Source organism: Equus przewalskii, chromosome 13 (genome assembly GCF_037783145.1).
Source record: "Equus przewalskii isolate Varuska chromosome 13, EquPr2, whole genome shotgun sequence".
Lineage (NCBI taxonomy): Eukaryota > Metazoa > Chordata > Mammalia > Perissodactyla > Equidae > Equus > Equus przewalskii.
This window is the reverse complement of record NC_091843.1, coordinates 66,402,046-66,421,597: the sequence shown is the minus strand read 5'-3', so window position 1 is coordinate 66,421,597 and position 19,552 is coordinate 66,402,046. Positions and strand designations below refer to the sequence as shown.

The window sequence follows — 19,552 nt, the reverse complement described above, 5'->3', positions numbered from 1 at the left end:
TAAGGGGAGTTGGTCCACGTGACTAGGCCATCTGGGTTTGTTAATTGAGACTTATCCAGAGGAAAAACAAACCTCTCTTATCTTTATGACAGGAGACAGTGATGTGAGTTAGAGCAAGGTATCCGCTAACTGAGAACAAGAGCTGAATTCTCCCCTTGGATGTGAGAAGACAGTTCCGGGTGGTAGAAGATTTACATCTCAAAGAGGCAGAGAAAAGATTTATAATTGCCAGTTTTCTAAAGTAACTGAGAAAGGGATTTAGGAGCCTATCTACCTATTAGCACGTTTTGGCTGGAACAAACTGTAAAGTTACTTAACCTTGGTTTGCCTTAGTTTCCTCATCTGTAAAATGGGGGTAATACTAGTATCTACCATCATAGGAATGTGTTTTGAAGATTAAGTGCACACATGTAAAGTGCTTAGAGCAATGCTGGCATATAATAAGCTCCCGATAAATGTAGTTATTATTCTTATCGTCTTTAAAATGGAGTTCATAGTAGTATCTATCTACCACATTGGATTGTTTTGGTTATTAAAGGTATAAGACAAATAAAACATTGAGAACCACGCCTGGCCATAATAAGCATTCAATAATTGTTGACTAGAAATAGTAATAGTAGCAGCAGCAGCTATTGAAGCCACTAAATATCTTCCAGTGCTGAATTACTCATAGCTCAGGATGATCACATAGAAAAGAATCTTGAGTTTATTATTATTTACGTTAGAACAGAGTAGATATGTTTTGTAACACTGGTAATTCAGAGATTGGAAAAATATTTATGAGCAGTTTTGTGTGTGATTGTAAGATCTCTGAGCATTATTTTGCCAAAATAGTTCTTGGGTTTTGGATACACAGTTCACACCTCTAGCATTTATGTGGCTTAACCTCCTTACTGTGCAACCTTCAACCTTTCCCAGCCCATTCCTTCTTATCAAAATAAGGGTGAATCTAAGTAATTATAAAGTTTTTTCAGAAATGAAACCAGTTTGCATATACAAAGTAGTAATGAGGACTGAATCATATTTCTGTAAATTTTCAAATTTTAAGATACTCGTTTGGTGTATATTTGAACCTCTTTTCTTCCCACCCAACTCAGAAGTAAAAAATGATGCAAATTTCACAGGTTTTCAGTGCTAACCAGTAGGTTTGGAGAAACCCAAATGGTCTCTACCCATGTTTGTGGTGTCTCTTGATTCTAGCACTATGCAGTGACACTCCGTGAAGTATGAATTATTAAATGAGTTCAGTCTCTATTTGTATTGGGTATATTATCAACCATAGCATGTACTTCACCGCATATGGATTTCCATTAAGGAAGTGGAATGCATAGATCAACAGAACCCCATTCTGCTTAAATTGGAAGTTTTATCACTAAAAATTCTTGATATTAATATATTTCGTAGTGGAAAAATGGCCATTTAGATAGACAAGAGATTAGTCTCTTATAACTAATAACTGGAAAAGAAAGAATAACTTGAATTAATGTTGATTTCTTCAGTGTACTGCATAAAAATTTTAAAATAATGGAGAACAACCAAAATATAATAATATATTTTAAGACCAACTTTTATTCATTGTACTTCTCTAATTAATATTTTGGACAGTCACAAAGTGATTTCAGGGAATTAAATATTTAATTATGGAAATAGCAAAGGTGGTCAAAACGAGCTCCTACCATTTTTAAATCAAATGCATTATTGTTTCACTCTTCTTATAGAAGCATCTAAAACGTTGCCTCTTAACCATGACAATACTAGAAAGATCGCTCATGATAATTGGTTTTACAAGTAGGATTTGAAGCTGTTTAGGAAAGAGTCTTAGAAAAACGTTAGGGTACCTGAGTTCTAGACTTAGCCCTTCCATTCACCTGACACCCAGCGTTTGGCAGCAACTTCACCTCACTGGACCAGTAGTTCTTTTTTGACCATAGAGGCCATGCTTTCACTAGTTATTATTCTTTACCGGCAACAATTTAATTCAGATTTTGTATCTTTCTTTCTTTAACAGTCTGATACATACTTCTGCATGTCGATGCGTTTGCCAATGGATGAGGAAGCCTTCGTGAGTAAGTATTAATTGGATGCTGTTGGGGGTGGGCAGTTGAAGGGAGGGCAGCTATTTGAAATAAGTGAAAAGTTCTCTTTGATGGTCATAGCTTATTAATCTTTTACTGTCAGTTTCTAAAATGCATTTATCATGCCTAATGCAGAAACAAACTAGAGAGAGCTACTGAGAAACAAGATTACAAACTGTATCTGGAGAGATTCATGAGTAGTAGTAGTTAAGGAGTTGCATGCAGAGGTCAATGTCCCCCGATACCGTGTGGTCCCATTTGCAGAGTATTGGCTTTCTGTCTGTGACTAGGTGTTTAATTCCGCTCCACTCAACAGACTGTATATTTACCTCCTGGTTCATGCTATCAATCGACTGCACTTAGAATCAACATCGGGGAATGTACGATTGTTGCCTGTCAGGCAGGTAGATGGATAGGAAGGAAGGAAGCGGGGGAAGGAAGGAAGGACAGAGAAAGGAAGGAGAGAAGGAAACAAGAGAAGGAAGGAGGGAGGGAGAAAGGAAGGAACATCAGTCCTGTTGTCTATATTATAAAATAAGAGAACTCTTAAATGTCAGGGCCTTCCCCAGCTGAGCCTTTAAATCAGATAAGAAAAGTGATGAAGCACCATTTATTTTCATCTCTCTTGTTTGAATTTAAACATCCCTTGTGACAGACTTTTAACTGTTTAGGAAAGAGGTGTGATTGGCAAATTATTCATTGATTTGTCATCTCTCTCCACCTCCTTCACTTTTCTGGTTTGAGATGTTGATTTTGGAGAGAAAGTGAGGGTAATGAGAGTTATACTTGGGTCCCTTGAAACTAATCTTCAAGTGGGCAGTCTGAAATGGCTATTATGTGAATTGTAAAATGTCTACAGTAGCCTTGGGGCCATCTGAGGATGAATTTTCATGAGGTACTCCCCACAGGAATATACGTTATAGACCTGCAAAGCCAGAGCAATGTGCATTTATTATTTTCTTTCATACACTTTGGTGGCAATCATGACAGAAAATACAGCCTGTAACAACACTCTCTAAACAAAATTTGCTCTGTAGTTAATTCCTAAAAAGTGAAAGCCAGACCTTGGGAACTTGAGCATTGCCTAACTATTTTTACTTTGTATAATAACTGAACATTACCAAGAAAAAAGTTAGGAAGGATGGAATATTAACAATAAAGACTTCCTCAATTTCACATTTGAGTGTGTGGCAGCCTAGGGAGAAAATAATATTTACTCATAAAAAAGGAATTTTACATGAAGTTTTTTCTTTACTAATTTTATATTTTCTTTGTCCTAGTTCAGGGGTAGACTTGAGTCCTCCTGTTTCAAAGAGAAGGCCACTCTCCACACCTGTGTAAATATGGTAGTCATGTTTCAGAGCAATATTCCAGGTCTCACATTAATAGGTAACTGGTTTGTTTCTGGAAGTTAGTGGTAGTATATGATTTCAGAACTGATCACTCTAAGGACTATAAATATATATCCTGGAATGTGTTACTGCTCTCCTTATACAAATGTGTTTGCTTTCGCTTAATTTAAAATTGAAAAGTACAAGTGAATATATTCGGTCAAGAAAAATATTCACAGAAAACACATAAAGTGCTGTATTAGAACCAGGGTGCTAAACTTTTCTGCGTTTTCTTATGTAACTGTCTTCTAAGATTAAAGTGTTCCAAGTTCTAAGGTCCTTAAAGGATCTTATAAGATTAGTAACTATTTTCAGTATTTCTTCTTTATTGCTGAGAGGATTGCAGTACTAAAGATTTTGTCATCCATTCACAACAGGGTTGCTTCCTCTTCAGTGTGAGTCCTTTAACATACTACCCCCCAGGTGATTTGTGGTGGTGGTTGTTTGCATGATCCTGCAACCACAGAAGTTTAGGTGTAGGCAAATTAGAACTGGAAAGTTGAAAACCAAAGAGAAGTACCAATGAATCATTTTGTAAGGGAATAAGTAAGGGCGATTTTCTATGTATTATCTCATTAATTCTAAGGACAATCCTGTAGGTAGCCCCATTTTATACCTAGAGAAACAGAGATAGGGACATCTACGTCTGTGATTTAATCAAGTGTTAGGACAATAGTTTGTGCAGAATCCTTGTGCATATAATTAGCCCACCACCAGCCATCTTTTACTAAGGACTTGCCAGACACCAAGATACTGAACACTAAGCATATTTAATCCATTTTACAGAAAAGGAAACAGAGGGTTGGAGAGGGTAAGGACATGCCCAAGCTTTTTACTAGCTATATGTTACCCTACTTGTATGCCATTTAAATCATAACAGATTTGGGTGTGAGGATAGTGGTTACAGGGGAGAGAGGGAAGAAGTTATCAAGTGGATAGATGGAACTGAAATACAGCAACAGTACTTCTCTGTCTTCCTCACATCAAACACAATTATTCTTTCATTCCCTTACCTTCACTCCCTACTGGGAACGCTCTGGTCAGTTCTGCCAAAAAGTAAAACAAACTTCAAACCATCTTACAAAATACACATGAAGACTTGAATATTCGCAGAGGAAAAAGGGCTTGAATATATAGGTTGTATGTTGGGAGGGTGATCATACATGGCTTTTGCAGATTCCCAAGTGAAAGTTTTACTTGTGGGGTAACCAAGGCTTTTCCATGAATGAAGCTTTAGCCTTTTTGTGGATTGTCCCCACTTCTGGGTGTCAGGGTGCCTGATCATAAGATTAGATATGGTTGAAAATGAAGACTTGTAAAGACCTATAGTGCTTTGTTCATTCTTTTCTTAAAACACTTATCATTTTCTCCCTTCTGCTTTCATTATGTATGTCTTTAAAATTTTTGAATGCCAGCAGGATATGTGCCACAGGATGTGGTAGGGACTCAATAGTTACTTGCTTAATACGTGTGTGAGCAGTAAGAAAGTGTTTGGCCGTTTTCTAAGGCAACATGTTGAATAATCAGTTTACTTTTTTGCTTTAAGTTATACTCTTGTTTGAAGATAAGGGAATAGTTATTTTTTAAGCAAAGCCACTTGTTCATAAATTCAGCAAACTTAAAATTCTGCTGTGTGCCAGTTATTTGACTAGGCAACAGGGATGTGAGGTGTGATACAAATTCAAGGAAATCACAGGCTGGCAGAATTCTAGAAGACAAGAATACAAATGTTATGGTATGTGAAAAGGACTTTCTCCTTTTGCTTTTCAAATTCCTGAAGAAAATCATAAAAGGTAGAGTACAATTCAGATTGCTTATTAGGACTAAAACAAGCTCTCTTGATGGCGTTAAAAGCCAAAGCTGCATTTGAATAATTCATAATTTTGGCTTTATGCTTGTGTGACTAATTATGTAACTCATTTTAGATAAACACACTTCTTAATTTTGAGAAGATACCATCACAATTGTCATGGAATTTATATGTGCGTATGCCTGTCTTGTTACATATGAGCACACACAATGTGCTTGATGTGTTATATGTCTGTATTGAATTGTTAAATGTGAATTAAAGTAGGTATTTGGGGAAATACTATAATGAAGATAAGTATAATTTTTATATTTTGAACAAGATTATAGCTTTACCTAGAGCATTGCTTTTGTTTGTTGTTTTAACAAGAAATCGCAGAATTGGAACGGGTGAAGGTATGATAAAATCTGCATTTGACCACCGAACTGTGATGCTGTCTAAAAGGTGTTTTACAGACACTCAGAGGAATTGGCTCTGACAGCAGCCCACTCAGCCAAGAAATTTGACTGTCATCTTCATCCACTTGCTTTCCTTCACATGGATGACCAGTAAATAAATGTGTCTTTTCCTTAGTGAATGATGGCAGGGCCCTATCTATCACATTGCGCTATACAAATGGCATAGAAGCCACTGAATTTAGAAATAGATGAAATTAATCTAATGATTCATTGCTTTTCATTTTCTTGGACTTCTCTCTTGAATGTAGAACAATTTCTCCTGGAGAATAGCACAATTAGACCTGAATACTTCCAAATGTGACCTTTCTTAAACAAAGTACATGATCCAGCGATGTTGGGATACTTCAAAAACTGCAGGAACAATCTAATTTTGATCATTCTTATGGGTCACTACAGAGTGTGACTATAAAGACCAAGGTCTGGCAGGGTACAGTGCTCGTATATCCACATTTTATGGCTTTGACAGCAGTAAATAGAAGGATGTGTGTGTGTTTGTACGTGTGTGTGTGTGTGTTTGTGCGTGTATATGAGTCGCCACCTCCAAGCAATCACTCTCTCTCCAATTAGTTGACTGCATGTCCTTTCCCTTTTCTCTTCACCTAGGATTTTCTCCGACATGAATAATTCAGTCTCTGTCTTCCACATGACTGTTGAGTACCTTCCAGCAGGTGTCCTCGGAAGCTGTTGTAGTTTCTTTGTGAAGCTACTTGGAGAGAGCTGAGATAGCACAAATAAGATACACTATCCTAGAGGTCTCTGAGGAGTGGCTAAAACCTGATTTGCTTGGTCCTAATCATGAAGGAGAAGCTGTTGCTATATACTCTGTCCTGGAGTATTTCTTGAGTGTCCTCCATCTTTTGGTCACCTAAATACTCACATTTCCAAAGTAATAACCCCCAGGGTTTACTCAGGAAATAAAAAAGGGAGGGGGAGGAGTAGGAACCATTTCATTATATTTTATAAAGCTGAGAGGAATGTCTTCAGCTAAATACAACTAGAGATCACCGAAAAGTAACTGACGTGTTGACATAGCTGTGTTAATGCAATGTCAAAATGCTACCCCCTCCCCCACTCCCAGGAAAATGAGCAACTCAGAAAGCCCAGGTTTGAATCAGATTTGATGTGTAAATGTCCTTCAGTGGAGAGGGGTTCATGGCATTTGACAGTCATTTTGAAGTAGCCATTTCAGCTCTTTGAGTAGGGACGACTTCAATCTATTTGAGAGGAAAAGGACCAGACTCTTAGGATCGTTGTGAGAAGTAAACGAGCCTGGCCCAGGGTAAGCCCTAAGACAGTGTTGGTGGTTGTGGTTATTAAGTGAGGAGGCTGCCTCATGTGAGTGAAGAGTGGACATTGGGGGTTGTCATGTTGGAAATGTGGTGGCCTAGGAGACTGGTGCAATATTATGCATGGCCTTAAAAGGCGAGAGCGGGGATATGGAGTTGATTCTGTGGGAAATTAATAGAGGATTATTATAGAGATGACATTACGAAAAAGAGCTTAATGACGCTTGTGCTGTTTTATCTTGCATAGCCTGGCAGATAAAGTCTATTTATTGATTATCTAGTTGGCTCTGGCATATACCAAAAAGTTCAATTTTAAAAGGTATATCATCTGGAAGTTTAATTCTTTTTTATGCTGAAATTCCTTTATTCAGAGGTAAGGATTATTTTATTTTGAATTTGCCTTCAATTTATAGGCTTGCTCAAGTGTCATATTTCTTGGTTAATTTGGCAACAGCAGCTTAAAGTCCTCATAAACCTCGTTATGGATTCTTTCTGAATCATATATCATTGTCCATGCTAGCAAGAGTTAACAACAATTTCTCTGTTAAACTTTCTGATTAAAAATGTTCAAGCAAAAGGTCTTATTTTAGAGTAGAATTGCTTTATGGTCATGTGGAAAGCTGGTGAAAGATAATATAATATGCCATTGCTGTGGGTTTTAACATGCTGCCAAATGGACGAAACTGCTGTGAGCTTTACATTTATCTGAACCTTCTGGCCCCACTGCAGGTGTATGACCATTAAGGTTGGTCATAGCCTACACTTAAATTACAATTTAGAGCATTATCTTCAGTACCTATGAATGGTTTTTTAAGTATAATCTTTATCTTTTGGAAACAAAGAAATGTTTATGGGAGTGGTATTAAGATTTTGAGCCTGTAATGTTTTTAAATTATGAAAACTCTTTTACATTATTGTTTCTTGAACCTTACGCCTCTTTATTCTCTCAGTATTGAATATGGCTTGAAAGCACTAACAATATTAGAACACCAGTTCTATCATAGACATGAACATAATCACCAGAGGCTCTAATTGTGTGCCTACTTCAGACCTTAGCCCTAAAACAATTTTAGGTGATACGGCTAAAATTGCATGATGTGATGCAGGCTTCCATTGATCTTTTAATAAAACAATTCTAAAGGATCAACTAGTTTTTACCTTGAGAAAGTCGTTTCATAAGTTTATTTTAAAAGAAACTTTGCTTTTACTGTTTATCCTGTACATTGAAAAGAGCAGTGCAACTAAGATGAGTTAACTAAACTCTGATTATGCTGATATAGAATATATTCAGCCACTAAAAATGTTGACTGTAATCAGAATCACCTGTGATTTCACCTGTGAAACTTTTCATGGTTAGACTCGGCTAGAATGACCTGTAGAGATATTGATGGGGGAAGGGGCGGGACTAATCTAAGATGGACTGAGCACTTGTATTTTTAACAAGCTCCAAAGGGTAATTCTAATGCATAACACTAACTGAAAAGTATTGTTCATGAAAATTGTTTAAAAACATTTAAAAATATCCCTAGTATACGAAATAAACTATCATTGCTGTATGATTCCACTGGGAGGAAAAAAGAAACAAAGTTAATAATTGTCTTTAATGATATATACAGGCAACAATTCTAGAATGCCTAAGTTCTGGAGATCCAAACTTGTATTTGCAAGTCAGTTCATTTTTGTTCAATAGGTTAGTTATTCGTGGTCTATAATATCCCTCTACTGTGTATCTTTACCGAAAAAGGGTGTTCCTCCCATTGCCAGTGGTAATTTAGGGTTGGTTATATGTACATGGATATCTCCTAAATCACTCGTTCCTCCACTTGACTACACGGGTTCTTTGAAATCTTTCCACATCCTGGGTCTGGCAGATACATCAAAATTGACATGCAGACCTGGATATCCTCTTGGAAAGGAAAACTGGAGAGAAAGCCAAGTGCTAAATGAAGTTCTCTCCTAGGTCACATTCTTAAAGAATTTTATGGCTCTGATTGTAGTCTGATGTTAGCTAAAAGAGGCCATAAATCCTGAACAACCTCATGCACTTACAACAAATTTTGCTTTGAACTCCGGAAAATAGACCTAGTTATCTCTCTACTCAATATGTCACCCACACACATACTTTCAAGTCTTTCATTTCAGGTGACATTATCCTTTGAGAAATCGTTCAACCTGTGTACTTTCAGTGTCATCATATTTCCTTTTAATTAATGTGCGTGAGTCACTATTTCTGGAGTCTTAGTCTTTCAAAAGTATTTGGTTCCCAGGACTTATTCACACTTACTTGCCTGTAAAATTTTCTCTGATCTTATACATCAGGCAATCTGAACTGTTAACACCCATTGAGACTGAAGTACCAGTTCCGCTTAAGCAACTGTCATCTTATTATTGAGTTAGAAGAGTCTGTGGCACTTTTAATCTTATCAGATATAGTATTCCCACAAGGCTGTGTTTTTGCCTGTTTGTCACCATCCTAAGGCTGACTTTGTTTATTCTGCCTGTCAGAATTGGCCCTTAAATATAGTTGTTTTCATTATTATCCTCTGGATCTCTTCCCCTTGGATTTTATTTCTTTGGTGTATGATGGGAGAAAAAGAAAGAAGGGGGAATTTTTCTAAGAAGTGATTTTAAGTATTTTTCCATATTCTGTTTTGTGTAGTGTTGAAATCTCCAGCATAGTCATGTATGTATCTTGTGCTCAACAGACCTTATTCTTATTCACTAGGGGTGGGGTCTTGTTTTGCAAAAGCCAGGCATAATAAGCAGGAATGGAGCAAACCCAGGAAATGAACCTGTCGACCTAATCTTTTCCCAGTTGACCCCTCCCCATCACTGGCGGCAAGCCCTTCAATGAAATTGTCCAAATCCTGCTTTATTTTATAGTGTCCACTGTTTGTTTTAGAGTTACATTTTGATATGATATTCCTTTTGTTGGAGGGGCTTTTCATTTCAACCTGCAGTGAATTTCACTTTGAGCTATAATTATATAAACTTCTATATACTCTTTTTTACGATATGAAAAAGATGATTAGTTGCTTGTTTTCACCCTGTACCAATAATTTACTTAACGTTTAAATTAGACCTTGAGTTTCTAGAAGAATGTGTGAGTCAGTGAGAGTAAGTTTTTATGAGAGAGAACTCTGAGGAATGTTCTTTTACCATCACTTAAAGATATTGATTTGTCATTATAGAAACTAAATTACATATCTAGTGAAAGTTCAATGTGGAGCAAATAACGGTTCTTAAAATAGTATGTCAGAATGAGAAAAAATTCAAAAAATGGCTAGAGAAGTTATACTTGGAATAATTTTTTACCCTTTACAAAGGACAATGAGAAGATCCTCTTGCATAAGCAGGGGCTCAGGCAAAATATTTGGCTTTCTTTCCTAAAGAAAAACCATGGAGATTGTATGTTATTGTCTTCGTGCTCTCTCCCTCTCCGAGCAGGTTTCCTCCCTGTCCTTACTTGAATCTTTTGCTCATTAATATTTTATTTTGTAAATTTAATGACAGCCCACTCTTGTTCCAAAAGTTTTTTTGCCTTTTTTCACAGCGGTACACACACTGCATTAATATACAAAAGACACTGTTGGAGTCTCCTGCACAGATCCTGACAGCTCAGGATTTTCCCTAAAACTCTGTCCTGAGCCTTCTCTATGGTTCTTAATTTCGCTTCTCATGCTTTTGTCCACCCTCATGGCTTCAGAGTTCAATTTTTGAGTGATTTTCAAACATGTAATTCTTTCTTCAACAAGAGTCACATAATTCCAATCTTCTGCTGGATAGTCCATCTAGATTTTTAGGTGACACCTCAAACTCAGATTGTTTTGCATCCAACAGTTTAATTCTTGGTAAAATGCACTTGGACATGTTGGTTTATTACCAAAGTTCCCAGAATGATTGAATCTTAGGAAATCTGTTATATAATCCACCCATAATAAAAGAAATCTAAGGGAGATGGAACCATGTGATCATCCACGTAGGTTCTGAAAAAGCAGAGGAGTCAGCCTCTTGTGTGATAAACTCCTCATGGACTGGCAGAGTGATATTAAAAAAAAAAAAACAGAGTGGGAGGTGGATTCAGTCAGACCAAAGTTGTAGATGTCCACAGAGTGATGTAAGCCGTTTAATAAAAATGAATATAAGCTAACAAATTGTATCACATACCAAATAAATTTAAAGTAAATAAAAGACAAATGAAGGCCAGGTACTCACACCTCAGGGTTTTTTCAATTTTCCTTCTGCAAGGAATGATCCCCTGAGAGGATTCTGGAAGGGAGGAAGGAAATCCTGTGCTCAGCTGGAGGAAAATGAGTCTATGGAGACAGAATCCCTCTTCTTCCTTCTGTTTCTCTTGCTAACAAACTTAGGCTTGGTAACAATATGATTTTCTGTGATTTGTGAACTGTTGCAACTCCCAATTGATTCTTTCCTTCCAAAGTATCTTCTTCGATCTCCTAGGATTACTGTAATCCTTGGTAATAAAAAACAATGCTTCAAGTTATATCAAGTCCATTTTTCAGCCATCCTTTCTTTGTTAGTTTTTTAAATGGTATATGAAAATCTCAAGATGTGATTTTTAGGCTTTAAATTCTTATTTTCAGTGCAGTAAATGGAAGGTTTTTATTTCCCCTGAAAGTCGTGAGTCAAGATGGCTCATAGTAGGTGCCCCATGTTTTCTGATCAACCACACTTTGCAAGTCATGGTACTATCATTTGATGTAGGACATCTTTTTATTTTATAAATACTCATATCTCAGATGCTTATTTTAGCAATAAATGATGTTTTGTTAATTTTATCAGGCAGACAAAAAGAGCTAAAAGATGCAATTTTGCACACACCCGAGACTTAAGATCATTTGAGGGTATTTAGCATTTTTATGTGGAAAGGTGACTTCTAAACAGCCCTGGTAGGACAACACTTTGAATGCTGAAGAAAAGAGGATGAGCCAAACCCAAGCCAGAAAAGGAGCCATACTCAATACTGACCATAGATAATAGTATCACTTATCTTTAATTTTTTTTTTACCTCCAAACTGACTTTTGTTTATTTTAACGTCTTTCAACCTCTATTATTAGGAGAAAAATAGAAATGACATTGTGTAAGTTTCACTGTGCCTTTAACAAGTGCACAATGCTCATCCAGAACTGTAATTTTCCCTCTTCTGTGTTTTTGTAAAGATACGTTTTCCACTTTTCTGGTAAATTGTTTTCTCCATATCACATGTCAGTGACTCCTGTTATTTTAAGGTGGTAATAATTTGTGTTATGAATCCTTTGTTCGCGTTTTGACCAGTCACTGTGGCTTCTGTTTCAGTGCAATGTTGTGCGGTGTTTTATGATACTCAGCACTCTACTGAAATCTGGAAGGAAATATATCTTGCAGATAGAGCCTGGAGCTTTCATTTTATACACACATAATAATGCTCTCATCACTTTAAGAGGCATCTTCCATTAAATAATGTGTGTGTGTGTGTAATATTCGGCCTATTAATTATTATTTTCTCTTTTACATAGTAGTTTACTATTCAATTATCAAATCATACTCATCTTAAGGAATAAGATAACTTTTACAACCAGGGCATTCTACATAAGAGCATCAAAGCATCTTTGTTATACAGCTGTTCAAACTGTTGAATGATGTGTTCTCTCGTGACATTTGTGCACAGAAGTGTAACCTGTATTCACATGCATGTATCATTTTCTCCTAACAGTTGACTTCAAACCTCGTGCCAGCATGGATACTGTCCATCATATGTTACTTTTTGGTTGCAATATGCCCTCGTCCACTGGAAGTTACTGGTAAGGTATAATGCATTGATAATACAAAGGCATGTAGAAAAGGTGTGTGTGGTTTTTTTAAGTACAAGTGCATCTGTGCGAATATTTCACAACTGATTAATAAATAGACAGAATATTTCTTTTTTAGAAACGAGTGTGATGTGGTTATCATGGTTTGATTATCACAGTTATTTCATCTGCTATGGAGTACATCCATCAGTCTTTGGTCACTGACTTAATAAATAATGTCTGTTGTCAGAGATAGTGTGTCAAGGTGTAGATGGCTTGTAAAGAAAGACTGAAAATTTAGCTAATAGATAGGCTGATGTTTATTTTTTTTAAGTTCGTAATTCAACCCAAAGAGCACCATGGCTGTGTTCATTGAACACTCCTTTGTCCAGACACTGCCAGGTGATCTGTATACACATTTTGTTTTATCCTATTGTATCTGCAAAACAGGAATTATTATCCCCACTTTACAGACAAGGAGCCTGCAACTCAGAGATTCGGTTACTTGCTCACGGTAACACAGCTGGTTAGTGTCAGACCAGGATTGAACCCTAGGTTATCTGGTTCCAAATCCAAAGTTATTTCCATTTCACTACAATGCCTCCAATTTATTCAAGTATCTGTTGCAGTTTTAGAATTTATTTTAATCACTGTGGTGAGTTTTAATATCATGTCATGAACAGTCAATAAATATCTATTTAAAATCCTGTTATATGCCAGAACTGCAGCAGATGCTATAGGAGGTTGTAAGATAAATAGCTATGTTTTCTATCCCCAGAAGCTTGCAGCATAATTATGGCTTGAGATCTTCTTTTTTATTTTGTTCTTTGGTGTTCATGAAGATCAGTGAACTTTGAAAAGAACTGGGCATTTTAAGCCTCACGTTTTGCACCTATACACAGACATACTGAACAGTCCAAATTGACTAGTATGTCCTGCTTTGCGTCAGGAAGGGATCTGTTTTGTGGTCCTGTTCCTGCATAATCACGTAGACTGATAGACCTTTCTCTGTGCATCCTAATATCCATTAGGCTAATGCAAGGCACGCAGCAACTGCTCTCTAGTCATTTTTATAATAAACAATTGTAATATGTATTTGGAACTGTTAAAAGCACAGGGCAATTAGTGGAAATCTCCATGGAGCAAGTACCATCAAAGCATTTGTTAATAGGCTTAAGTTATTTGATAAAAGGGGCATATCACATAGGAACGCAACTCACAGGACTGAGTTTATATAAAAATGGAGTCAGCAAAGCACAGTTAGTACTCTGATATCAACATTCCAGTTTTTGCTCTTCAGTAAATTTTTGCAAATAAAATTCTGAGATTAAAAGATTATTCTGTGACAGCTTTTCTGAATATTATTCAGCAAATCACATCCTTTGGTTTTTATGTTTAAAAAATATTTCTTCTGAAATTTGCAGTATTTACCTTTGGGTTAGAATTAGTGAAAACAGCTAGAAGGGATGTAAACTTTTAAAACCTGCTTTAGCTTCACGTTGGTTAAAGAGAATGAGTGAAAAAATAGAACATCACTTAAATGTTATTATGGTTCTAATTGTGAAGAAAAAAGATATAAAACAAACTAAGCCTAGTTCACTGTTCTCATGTTAAGAGAATATCAGAGCAAACATCTTTTGGGGCCTTTTAAAATATTAACATTCTTAAATATACTATTTTGAAATTAAGTCTATAAAATATATTTTCCAAAAGACTTTCAAGTTGGGGAAAGAGAGAAGTCAAAGAAAAATGTAAGTGGGGGCCGGCCCGGTGGTGCGGCGGTTAAGTGCGCACATTATGTTTTGGCGGCCCCGGGGTTCGCTGGTTCGGATCCCGGGTGCAGACATGGCGCTGCATGGCAAGCCATGCAGTGGCAGGCGTCCCACATATAAAGTGGAGGAAGATGGGCACCAATGTTAGCTCAGGGCCAGCCTTCCTCAGCAAAAACAGGAGGATTGGTGGCAGATGTTAGCTCAGGGCTAATCATCCTAAAAAAAAAAAAAAAAAAAAAAAAATGTAAGTGAAAGTGAAAACAGCAATTTTGAGTAAAGTAATTGCTATGCATATTATTTTGCTAAAATTATTGCTCAAAAAAGCAGTATAGATAGTAGAGTGAAAGACCAGTGAAGTAACTGGTTGCATTCCCTCAGTAAATTACTTATCCCAGGTGGACTGGCCTCAGTTTCTTCATTTTACGAAGAGACTATCACTTGATCATTTATAGAACTCCTCTATACTCTGAAATTCCATAATTCTGTGAATATAAATTGCGTGCAAATGCTGAGTCAGATTGGAAAGGCATCATTATAAGGAGTTGGAGATGTGTACTGGTTGAATCAACTCAAGCAGCATTTTGCCATTCAGTTGCATCACTGAATAATTAGAATTCTTAGTGACATTATACCCATGTTATGTTAAATGGGTTTTTAAAATCTGCCTTGCAACCCATATTCCCACTTTATAGGTTTGTTATAATTAACTTTATAACAATAAACAAGGATGATAATTGATACTATTATTCATCTTCTTTTAGCCAAGACCAAAGTGTCCATTTAACATTTAAAAGTAGGATCTTTTATATATATATATATATATATATATATGTAGGCTCTGTTCAATTTGCAAACTGGGAGATAGGCATTAAGTAAAACTTTTCTGGTGACTCTGACTTTCACAATCCAGCCTTATTCTCCTTTTAAAGATGATATAGACTTTTTCTCTCTCAATATTGGCAAATCCATGGGTCTTTAAAGAATTAGAGCTCACAGGATATTTCATGTGCTGAACTTTTCAGTTGCTTCACAAAAACATCCTCTGCTCCCTACCCACAGAGCCACACAGGCTCAGCCCTGGAGACAGTCAGCGGATGTTTTCCAACTGCTAGCCTCTTATCCTCCCACCTGAGTTATACTACTAATAACAAAAATCTGTCAGTGTCAAAAGCCTTGCATTATTTTTCTAAAATGTTTGAGCCATGGAATTTATCACACTCATTTTACGGTTGAATATCTTTTCTTCAGTTGCTCCAAGATATAGACAGTACTTAAATGAAGATTCTCAAGCTTTCACATCTATTTTTGGTTTTGATATCCATAATGGTTTTTGATGCTTAAGAATATCAAGAACTCATTCACTCTAGGGAAATCTTTTTGGGAATACAAAGCTGTTTTAGCGAAAGAAGGAAAAGCTAATAGGATATTTTAACATCAAAACGTCAAGCTCGGATTTCCTCTCTTTTCTGGTGGCGAGGATTTCCTCCTGTTTTCACTTGAATGTTCTATTTTCACTGCCAGCAGGTTGGCAAATGGAGATGTGTCTCTAATAAAGTAAACGTTTTTCCCCTGAAATTATGAAGTTATAATTCATCCCCTGTCTTCAGGCAGCACTTTTCATATGAAGGCAAAGAGCTATTCTGATGATGTTTCAGGGTTGTGCTGCCCTCCTTTGCTCTTTGTAATTGCCTCTTTCTACTGTTCATTAAAATATATTTACAGTTATATTACGTTTACATGAAAATAGTAGACACAGCATGAAGCAGTTTTCATTATGCAGCCATTTTAATTTTAAAGTTTTTTTCCTCTCCACATATTCCAGTCTTTTGTGTCTCATTCCAGATTAGCAGCTCACACTGGTAATGTGTCTAGTTAATTATATGCATGTGCATTTAAATTGCATACATTGATGTGAGCCTTTTAATATACTGTGGGGTGGTCCCTTTATAGTTAGAGTGGGCCTGGTGCTCAATTCCAAATTAACATACCTCTTGAGGATGCAAATAAGGACCAGCTGATGGAAAAGCACGGGCTCTGCTGGGCCATCTCAAGAAGGCATTAGTACCTGTCAGATGTCACCCTCATACCTTCTTTCCCAGGCTTTTAAAGGAGGAGACAACCGCATCTGGGGACCAACAGAGAGTAATAACACCAAGATTGGAGCAAGCATAGCAATAGCATGATTTGTTGGCCTCTGTGCTTGCACACTTAATGCAAAGTGTAGCAATTCTGAGTCCCCCAGCTTTGTTGGCTGAATATGAGCCATAAGTGAGCAGATGCTTTTGGGGGCTTTTGGGGGTCAGTAAGGAAATGAAGTGCTGAAAACTGGGTATTTTAGATATAAAAAACCTGTTACTCCTCTCCACTAAAAGATGGTAAATTTTAGGAGATCTTGGAAATTGAAACATTGCATTTATCTGTTCTATGATTACCTTTATTCTATTTTTACTCTAACAATCTTTTTTTTTAAAAAAAAAAACATGAGCGGTTAGCTATGCAGAGTTTCAGGCTTTGAAAATCGTGATATTTTGTTCATACGAATTGGGCATTTGAGGGAATTCTGGAGAGCTCTCTTTTTGTAACGTGAGATTGTATAGACTTGTCCACTTTCTATTCTGCTGAGTACAGGACTTAGGGCTTAAGGCAAACCAAGACTGTGTTCACAATATCGAGTGATTAAAGTAAATGGGCTTCGTATGTATCCTGCTTTGCACGTGATCTTCTACGTAGAGCTAAAATTATTATGTTTAGTCTTAGTAATTAATATTGGCTTTGAAAACTACTTCTAATGGCGCTTATAACTAACTACTCTTTACAAATCAAAGATGGCCTCTACAGGTTGTTGGATCCTTTTTGAAAAGAAGGCTCCCAGCTGGTTAAATGAGGCTATTTCCAGCTGTTGTAACTTGGAATCATTCTCCAGCTAAAGCCGTAGTGCTTTCCCATCCTATGAAGCTTTAGCTTAAATCCTTTTCAACTGCTTCTATTTATTAACCACCTGCTGTGTCTTCTTAAATGCCACTATCTCCACAGGGTTACAGATGCTGATGAGGGAAAAGAGAAAAGTAGCTAACACATATAAATATATATATGTATAGAAGCCTGTATGTGACATCCTGCTTGGTTGCTCATTTCAATGACTGTTGTTTTAGGTGATGTTGTTTTCCAGATAACACCACAGCTTTGTTGCCTCTCTTATGGTGATAATGATTCTTTGGTTGAGAATGGTATTGCATATGCTGTCTTTATGCACCCTCTCCATATCCTAGCTACCTGTCATCTATACACTATACAGCAAGGTTCACAGTGTGTCTTCTGAAGTCCCCTCTTTGTTTCTTCTGCCATAATGAAACTTTCAAAGTTAAACATACTCAACATTCTTGTGCGTATAAATAGAAATAACACAGTCTCCAAAATCTGTGCTGTCTCTTGTTTTAAGCACAATAAAATGTGTCTTTGAGTGTATAGCAAAGTTGAGACATAAATTTCTGCTAGGCTAAAATTAATTGTATCCATTTCCTTTTTCTACTTTAATACTGTTATAGATTCTTATACTGCATATCAGGATAGTATAAAGGATCTTCGTTAAAATACAGTTAGCATCTTGTTCTAACTTCTAGTCTCCAATTATCATATTCCTTGGCTGATTTTTAGGTGGCTGGATTAGAAATATTGATAGGCGTTCCCTTAGCAACTGACAAATTCTTGGTAGAGTCACTTTTATGAAACAGAATGGCATGGTTGTAACTGTTTGACAATTTAACAGAAACAAACATTACATAATTTTGAACATTATTCTGTCCTCACAAGTCTAGTATTTACGTTAAACAGAATAACAGTATTATTGGGCAGTGCTGTAACATTTAATCTAGAGCCAGAACTTTGATATCAGAGCATCCTGGGTTCAAATCTCAGCTCTACGACTTGTGATTGTTGTGATAACCATTGGTTAAATTATTTAACCTATATTGGTCTGTTTCCTCATCTGTAAAATGAGCTAGTAATACCTTGTGATTGGGTCATCACGAAAAGTAAGTGAAGAGAAGTAAGTAATGTGGTTGGTGCAGTGCCTGGCACATAGTAGTACTTAATAAATGGTAGCTATCATCCTTATTCATTTATTAATAGAATATTTATTAACCATCCACTATGTGCCAATCATTTTGTTTGGCACTGAGAATTTGGTGTGGACAAAACAGACACACCCTCTGCACTTGGGAACTTTATGGCCTCTCTAATCTCATGGTGTGGTTGGTGGGCTGGGAGGGAGAGGATATTGTAGTGCTGTTTATCAGGCTGGTGCCTTTTAATCACCACTCTTATTTAGCTTTCCCATTAAGTATCCTTCTAATTACTATGTTAATGCATACCATTGCTTTGAAATTCACATCAGATTTGTCTGAATTGGAAAACATGTTCTGTGGGTTTATAGAGCAGTTAATGAAATTTGCATACCTGACTCATACAGGCTCATACAATTGAAAGTTAAGGATATTCCATGTCTACCATTGATTTTCTGTTGTGTTTCTTAAAGAAACTTTCTAACTTTGGATTAATTTTCCTGTGGGTCTGTTAGATAGTTAACACATTAAAATTGAAATTTAAGACCCTACGGACTTAACTTGAGGGCATGACAATTTCATTAAAAAAAAACTTTTTTTTTTTTTTTTGCCAAAAGCAGAAATGACTTGTCAGTTCTTATCTTGCCTGAGTAACCTTGGATTCTAAGTAGCCTTTAACAGATACAACCAGAGAGTACTTTAACGGTCAGTCATGCTTTATTTGGATAATTCAAACTGACAGGCTAGCACTTTTCAGTGGCTGGCATAGTCTGAAAATATTCATGCCATCTGAATGGTTTCCCCATGGATTAGAGGTGAAAAGGTTCTATAGCAAAGGTCCAAGAATCCAAAAGAGTTTTATTTTTAAATGTTAATTCTCATCATTTTTACTGTGAATACTAAGATACCACG

The 19,552-nt window shown here is 36.5% G+C and overlaps 1 protein-coding gene across 1 annotated transcript in view; it reads left to right on the top strand.

Moving 5' to 3' along the window:
* PAM (peptidylglycine alpha-amidating monooxygenase) overlaps positions 1–19,552 on the top strand; it is a 203,200-nt gene that overhangs the window by 87,443 nt on the left and 96,205 nt on the right. The window contains 2 exon segments of the mRNA XM_008527663.2: positions 2,009–2,066; positions 12,732–12,819. Of these exon segments, the coding sequence (XP_008525885.2) occupies positions 2,009–2,066; positions 12,732–12,819 (146 nt within the window).